Source organism: Eriocheir sinensis, unplaced genomic scaffold, assembly GCF_024679095.1.
Source record: "Eriocheir sinensis breed Jianghai 21 unplaced genomic scaffold, ASM2467909v1 Scaffold45, whole genome shotgun sequence".
In the NCBI taxonomy this organism is placed as follows: Eukaryota; Metazoa; Arthropoda; class Malacostraca; order Decapoda; family Varunidae; genus Eriocheir; species Eriocheir sinensis.
In genome coordinates this window covers 1104271-1112445 of record NW_026111776.1, presented here as the reverse complement: position 1 = coordinate 1112445, position 8175 = coordinate 1104271, and the positions used below count along the sequence as shown (strand labels likewise).

Genomic DNA, 8175 nt, shown 5'->3' with positions numbered 1-8175 from the left:
ACATTAGCGCAGGAGGATATAATAATGTAGGAATCTTTTTTTTTATACTTTGAAGAGAATAAATGAATCATTGCACATGAACAGGTTGTTTTACTTTATCATCTTTGGAGCACATCATTTTACCTATGGAATATTTTACTCAGAAAAAATACAAATAAAATCAATGATTTAATCATCTGATTAAATCAATTTGATTAAATCATTGCCAACCCTGCTGTGCTGTTTCTAATACCATTATGTAAGGTTCATTTTTAAGTATTTGCAAAAGGTCAATGAAAAAATCAATATCTCAGACACTAATAATAGCTCACCCTATGAGTCATAATTTCTCTGTGCCTCATCACAGCAAGGATTCAGCTGTGCAGGATTTCCTTGAGAAGTGTTGCAGGACTGAGTGAATATTTACTGAAAGAAGAACGAAGGCTTCCAGCACTGTGGTCTCACCCTGATGGTCTTCACAGCAAACTCACACACTGTTGATGGCTTGAGGCTGTCAATGAGGCAGGTCACATCCGTGGCGTTGACGTAGCGGCTGGAGGATGAGGACGAGAAGGTGGTGCAGCTGTTGTACTGCAGGAGTCAAAGGTCAGTATTAACAGGGAGTCAGGTACAAGGACGGAGGGAAAACATAAGAAAGGTCACTGGATGAAGGACTGGCTTGTGAAATGAGACATGAATGACAGGAGGATAGGAAGGGTGTGAGGGAGTGCTTGCAGGAAAAGAGGATGTGTAAGTGAAGGATAAGGATGTATGAGGGAGGATATGAGGTGTAGAAGGGACTGTGTGCAGGAAAAAGAGGATGCATGAGTTATGGATAAGGATGTGTGAGGTGGACGTGAGGTGAATAAGGGAGTTTGCTGGGACGAGAGTATGAGTAAGTAATGGATAAGGATATAGAGAGGAAGATATGAGGTGAATGAGGGGCTGTTTGTAGGAGGGAGAAGGATGCAAGTTACGAATAAGGATGTGGAGAGGTGGATATGAGGCGAATAAGGGAGTGTGTGCAGGGAAACAAGAATGTGTAAGTGGTGAATAAGTTCCTTGACAAATGACTAACTTTTCCGCTGCTGTGTTGATGCAAGTGGCAAGTCGTGACACAGTGCACAAAGAACATGAGATAAAACATATATTTTCCAGCTGATGACTGCCCTCCCTGAAGCAGCCCAGCAACACTACCCAAAACTGACCTCTTTTGACCTCCCATTCTTCATGCTTGTGTTTGGAACGGCATCTAGTGGCCTTTTAATTGTTGTTTAATTTGTTTACCTTGAGTTGCCTCCCTTGAAAAAAAAAAATAATAATAATAATAAATAAATAAATAAATAAATCACCTGGTTCTGGCTCAGCATGGTGTCTGCCCACTGCAGCACCACGGTGAAGGGCGTCAGCACCACGGCCTTCACCCACACCGCCGGGTCCAGCGTGGGTGCCACCACCTCCTCCTCCTCTGGCTGGGTGCGGACTTGCTGGTACACCGGTTGCCCGTCACCCACGTTGTTGAAGGCTCGCAGGCTTATCACAAACTCCATGTTGGGTTCTGAGGAGATGGAGAACTTGTTATGGACCTAATCGTAACAATACAACAATTTTTTCACGACCCTTAACCCGTCCGCTGCGATTGGCACGGATTTTGCCTTCACTTGTAGCCTGGTAACATAGTCCCAGGTCTTTCTCTCGCTGTCTGTGGTGGATAGTGGAGTGTTTCCCATGTGGTATTGGTGTGCTGGATATCCCCTCCCAAGGTGCAGGACTACACTTTTCTTCACTGAATTGTAGCCACGGACACTTTTTGTTCCATTCCTGTAGCTTGGCGAGGTCTGCTGCTAGGAAATCCGCAGTCAAGGGGTTAAACTGGGCAGAACAGATAACAAATAAGATAGACTAACAGACAACAGGTAGAAAGACAGATAACAGGCCAAGGATAACCAATGAATAACCTGACTAACATTATGACCACCCAGGAAATATCTGAGAGTTCAGGGCAGACAGAGGAATGAGCCTGAACGATGATGAGTCTGAAAATGGCAACTTAGAATACCACCTCCTTTCCCTCAATAATTGCCCTCATGGTCCAGGGTCTTCACAATATGGAGAGCTAACTTTTATGATGTTGTGTAAATACTTTTCTGTGTGTGTGTGTGTGAGTGAGTGTGTGTGTGTGTGTGTGTGTGTGTGTGTGTTTGTGTGTGTGTGAAATGTTAACAGACTCAATAAATGGTTAACTATGATATCATTTAACCCACTGACTGTGGATTTCCTACCAGAAGACCTCACCAAGCTATAGAAATGGATCAAAATGTTTCTACTAAAATTCAGTGAAGAAAAATGTAAAGTCCTGCACCTTGGGAGGGGATATCCAGCACACCAATACCACATGGGAAACACTCCACTGTCCACCAGAGAGGCAGAGAAAGGTTACCAGACTAACAGTGAAGGCAAATCCGTGCCAATCGCATTTGACGGGCTAACAAAATCTTTACCTTCTCTTGGCTCAACACAAATGTAGAAGTGGCTAATTCAAAATCCCTGTCTTGTGGAGAATCACACTGCAGGTCTGCATACTACTAGGCCAGAAAATGGAGAATTAGTCACAAATGATCATCTTACACACCCAGCTTATCAATGATGTAACCACACTGCTTGCTGTCCACGTTCTTGGAGTAGATGTCCGCCACGCCTCGGTCCCAGGCAATGGTGTAGCCGCACAGCAGCGCCACGGCTGTAATGGACCACAAGACACTGCAGATAACACAGTTACTCCACCATCATGATCACTTTCTAGGTTTTATCATGGCTTCCAAACATGAATATTTTGTACCATGAAAACAAAATTATACGAATGTATTGTACCTGTAAGTTATCCTAAATTCTATGCACAACACATATATTAGGTATATACTGTTTGTTGGGAATTAAGAATGTAAGTGATGGATAAGGAGGTAGGAGGTAGGAGGGACAATTTGAAGGGGACAGAGGATGTAAATCACAACACTGAGGGAAACACTCACCCTTCAGACCAACTGGCTTGTCTGGGACCCTGTTTTCATGGAGGTCATTGGTGAGGTCCCCGCCAGGGTGGACTGAGTGTATGGGCAGTGCCGATGACCGTGAGTGCTGCAAGATGGAAATGGAAAATGAAAATGAGGAGCTGTTAGCATATTCTCAACATGGAAAAACTCCACTTACATTAAAATTTACTCTGTTGAAATGAAATGGGAAAAGTATATTTGACCCCTTGACTGTGCATTTCCTAGCAGAAGACCTCATCAAGCTACAGGAGTGGAACAAAAAGTGGCTGCTACAATTCAATGAAGAAAATGCAGTCCTGCACCTTGGGAGAGGATATCCAGCACACCAACACCACATGGGAAACACTCCACTATCCACCACAGAGACAGAGAAAGACATGAAACTATTTATATGAGACTAGGCTAACAGTGAAATCCAAATCCATGCCAACCGCAGCGGACGGGTTAACAGACTAAGTTCCCTCCAGTGAGGTATATTCAGAGTTCCAGTCCGTGGGTTTTAGGTCACAGGGTCCACCTGGCTTGAACTATTTTTTTCAGTTATTGTAAATTCCCTGTTTCTCTGGGGCTTGTGGCAATTACGCTTCAGTACAATGAGTGACACTGTTGTTAACAAAAATGTAGCAGACCATTCTCGTTGTTTTATTTATTGGTAAACGAGAGGAAATAAATGACCGGTGCAAGGTTCTCCTCTTTAAAATTCTTTTCTGCATGAAAGTCAGGCTGTGGAATCAAGTAGAAGTGAACTCTTCAGAAAAATTCTGTTTGTATTTCAGTATTTGCTGAGTGCCTGCTTTGGGTGCATCAGTCTCGCATTTGACGGAATGCATCAAAAACATTAGGGCGTCAAGCATCTCGATATCCCCCCCCCCCCCCCACAAGGGCGGCCAGGTGTTTGGGTCCACTTCCAGAATATTCCGCTCCACCCTCAAATGACTGCTGCATTTTGTCTGGGGTGGTTTAAGACCTTGGGTGGATGCCTGCCGCTGTGAAAAGGGTGGTCAGGTCAGTGGTGATGGCGTTCAAGACCAGAGGTTGAGGGCGGAGCGTTACACTGGAAGCCAAAGCCAGTGTCCCCCAGAGAGATCAAACAGTGGATGCTATGAGATGCTTGATGCCCTAATGTTTTTGATAACTTCCGACAAATGCAAAACTGATGCACCAAAAGCAGGTACTCAGCAAAAACTGTGATATAAATAGATTTTTTAAAAAGTTCAGTTTTGCTTGATTTTGCAAGGCTTTCATGCTGGTGTCCTAATTATTACAGAAAAAGCTTGAATCTTGGAGCTCATTCTCTGCTTCCAAACACCAGTGTTGCCACAACAGTGGTGGACAGCACAGCGACATATTTCTGCCTGGAGGTATTCCTCACAACACCGGCAAGTGTAGTGGGCCACTGCTTCCATGTCCCGTCCTGTGCCGCATATTTCTGCTCCCCGCACTGCCTGCCCAATAAGCCTAAATTAACCAAACCTAACTTGCCCTAACCTACCTAATGAGGGGCCTTCACCCCCCTCAACCCCCCTTCTACTTGCAGCGTCAAGGCAATCCGGCAGTGTGTTGTGTGGACACTGAACACTTCATACAGCACCAAGGTGTTGGGCTGTGAGGCGGCTGACCCTCTGGAACACCCTGGCCTTGACCTCAGGGACTAGCACTTCAGCAACCCAGTCGGTACCACCACAAGACTGACCCCGACCATAACCTGACCTCACTGCCTTCCCCGGTGACCCTGACCCCACACTTTGACCTTCCACGTTAACTCAGAATAACCCAAACTACCTGCCCCGTCCACGGACCCCCATAGGGCACGGAGGGTAGACGACCGGGGCTTACATGTCAACGCCTACACGCCCCGCCACGGCACCGCTACAAGGCCGGGAGCACGAGGATAACAAGGGGGGGCACGTGGATAGCAAGGATAACAAGGGGCAGCACGGAGCACCGCGTCCCTTCCTCTCTCCCACCACGCGAGGTAAACAAACACTGAACAGCTGATGGCTGGGATTATTGTACAACGTTGCCAGATTGTCGTACTCAGTTTCTCATATTTCCCAATTTCCATCCCAAAAACTGTTTCCTGGGTCACAATAACGATAGTTAATTGTAGTTATTGTTGAAATGGTTTATTATTCTTGTTTCCTGGTGATATTTATGCGGGAGAAGCTGGTAAATGTAATGCTCCGAGTACGACAATCTGGAAACGATGCTGGGATAACTTGCCTTCATCATCTCGCCCTCGTGCATGTACCGGTTTTCGACGCTTAACCATTGCCAAAACACATCAGGAATCAACGGTTTTAGTGATAACTATATCTGAGTCTCGTTCTTGGGCGCCAGAGACAGGTTTTGGGTGGGAGATCGGCAAATATAACATGCTGAGTGTAACGAGCTGGCAACTTCACGCCCGTGTGACTCGCCAGCGACACGAAATTGTCGTACTTGGAACATTGTACTTCCCTTATATTATAGTTGTCTATCTATGATGTGTAAATTTATCTATTATTCATTTGTATTCGTCTAGTTGCTAAACTTGTGTGCTCCAGTTAAACTGTTAATTGACTCTCCTTGCTGACATCATCCCGGTAAATATAAGTGCTGCATTCCACTGACACTATTTTTCAAGCACCTTCCTCACCACAAAACTGTTCTTGTTTCCTCTAATGACTGACTCACTGACTGCTTGATTAACTGACTGACTGACTGGTTGACTAATTGACTGACTAGCTGAATGACTGCCTGACTGACTGACTGACTGGTTGACTAATTGACTGACTAGCTGAATGACTGCCTGACTGACTGACTGACTGGTTGACTAATTGACTGACTAGCTGAATGACTGCCTGACTGACTGACTGACTGACTGCTTGATTAACTGACTGACTGACTGGTTGACTAATTGACTGACTAGCTGAATGACTGCCTGACTGACTGCTTGACTGCTTGACTGGTTGACTAATTGACTGACTGACTGCCTGACCGCATGATATACTGACTGACTATATAGCTGGTTAACTGACTGACTGAATGAATGATGGATTGACTGTCTGACGGACTGACCGATTGCCTGACAGACAAACTGGTTGACTGACTAACTGAATGCTTGAATGAGATTGATCGACTGATAGAAGGTTTACGAGTGGTGGAGCGCCGAGGTGAGTTTCGACAGGGGATGCTTGCAGCCTGTGTCGATCTCAGGAAGGCGTTTGATTCAGTGCATCGATCGTGAGGCACTCTGGGATCTTCTGCGACTCCGTGGGATTCCTGCGAGGACTATTGGTTTGCTGACTGGCCTGTATTCTGGGACAGAGAGTGCTGTGAAGTGTGTGTGTGGGGGCTTGTCCAGCTTCTTTCCCGTGAATGCGGGAGTGAGGCAGGGCTGTGACCTTGCCCCAGCGCTTTTCAACACCTGTATGGACTGGGTACTGGGCAGAGTTGTGGACCTGCGGAGCATCCATTGGCAATACCAGGGTCCTTGTTTTTGCCGATGATGCAGTAATCCTGGCGGAGTCGCTGGAGGTCTTGGTGATGGCTCTCGAGGCACTGCACGAGGCGGCGAAGCCCTTGGGACTCCAGGTCTCCTGGGCCAAGACCAAGGTACAGGTGTTTGGAGGCTTGCTGGATGACACAGTACAGTCTGTTCATGCGTGTGGCGAGGACGTTGAAATCTCGGAAAGTTTCACGTATCTTGGTAGCGTAGTTCATAACAACGGTGAGTCTGGCCAGAAAGTCTTACGGCGGATTGGTCTGGCCCACGGTGCTATGGACTCGCTCAACACGAGTATATGGCGTTGTCGATACCTGTGCAGGTGTACAAAGACGCGGATCTTCAAGTCCCGTGTGCTCCCTGTTTTACTCCATGGTTGTGAGACATGGACACTAAACGGGGACTTGGAGAGGCGGATTGATGCCTTTGGTAATAAGTGTCTACGCAGAATCATGGGATATCGCTGGAAGGACTTTGTGTCAAACAGGCGACTACTCCGTGAGGCTGATTCGACATATATTACCTGCATAGTCCGTCAACGCCAACTCCGGCTATACGGGCACGTTTTCCGGAAGCTGATCCTGCTCATCGGGTTGTCTCTGTGAGAGACAATCCTGAGTGGAGGAGGCCACGGGGACGCCCACGGAGTTCGTGGATTAAGCAAGTCGATAGATCCTGCCGGGAGGTACTCGGGTTGGGAAGGGGGCCTGCAGGAGACTCGCCCGGAGGGACCCCCGGGCTTGGCGTCGTAGGGTGGGCGAGGCGACGCACCCCCTGGCGTATGCCCCCATTGATTGATTGATTGATTAAGAGAGTGCTGATTCTCGTAGTAGTAGTAGTAGTAGTAGTAGTAGTAGTGGAAAACCGTATTAGGAAGTATTCGTATAATTGTATTCCAAAAATTCCTGACAGAAGTCAAAGTGTGCTCACTGTATTTGACAGAAGAGTTGTGTTTTTAATGCACAGATGGCGTTAGTGAAGGTATCGATAATGGACTGGCTTAGATAGATTTTATGAGTTCGTTGCGGAAATATGGCGTTCGTGTTGGTATCAGAAGAGGAAATATTTTGAGTCACATATTCACACACAGGCAGCTGTACAGACAGAGAGAAAGACAACCACGCAGACACAAACAGAATGGTGAACACGCACGGGGACCCAGAGTGGGACAAACAAACAGGCAGACACAAGCACACACCGAAAAATACAGACACACAATCCGATACACAAACAACAAACGCAGACAGTTATAGGCACACACACACACACACACACACACACACACACACACACACACACACACACACACACACACACACACACACAACCTCCCCTTCCCCCATACATACACACATGCAGGTGTTTGGTTTCTACGAGTAATCTGACGAATAATTCAAAACTTCTTATCGTAACTCGGAGCCGTTGTTGCAGCCTCTTGGGGGACGCGCTATAACAGTCGTGTGTATACAAGGCTGTTGTTACTGTTGCATAGTTTTAGAACACGCGGGGACGACGCCCACGAATATTACTCAGGCAGGCGATATATATTCATTTTCTCTTTCAACACCTCCTCCTGCTTCCCCCTCCTCCTCCTCTTTTTTCTCCCCTTGCTCCATCTTCTCCTTTCATTTTTTTTCAATATATTTTTTTTTCGTTTTT

General features: G+C 46.5%; 1 protein-coding gene across 1 annotated transcript; it reads right to left on the bottom strand.

Moving 5' to 3' along the window:
- Positions 1-311: 311 nt before the first annotated feature.
- On the bottom strand, positions 312-5020 carry LOC126992360 (neogenin-like). Its single transcript, XM_050851067.1, has 5 exons — positions 4866-5020; positions 3009-3114; positions 2612-2719; positions 1332-1537; positions 312-570 (listed from the first exon to the last, which is right to left on the bottom strand). The coding sequence occupies exons 4-5, from the start codon at positions 1527-1529 to the stop codon at positions 403-405; spliced, it is 366 nt and encodes a 121-aa protein (XP_050707024.1). The 5' UTR covers positions 1530-1537; positions 2612-2719; positions 3009-3114; positions 4866-5020; the 3' UTR covers positions 312-402.
- Between the last annotated feature and the right edge of the window lie 3155 nt (positions 5021-8175).

Coding starts and splice junctions, on each gene's coding strand:
- LOC126992360 (XM_050851067.1), bottom strand. CDS start 1,529: ATGGAGTTTGTGATAAGCCTGCGAGCCTTCAACAACGTGGGTGACGGG. Junction 571..1,331: donor CCATGCTGAGCCAGAACCAG/GTGATTTATTTA, acceptor TGACTCCTGCAG/TACAACAGCTGCACCACCTT.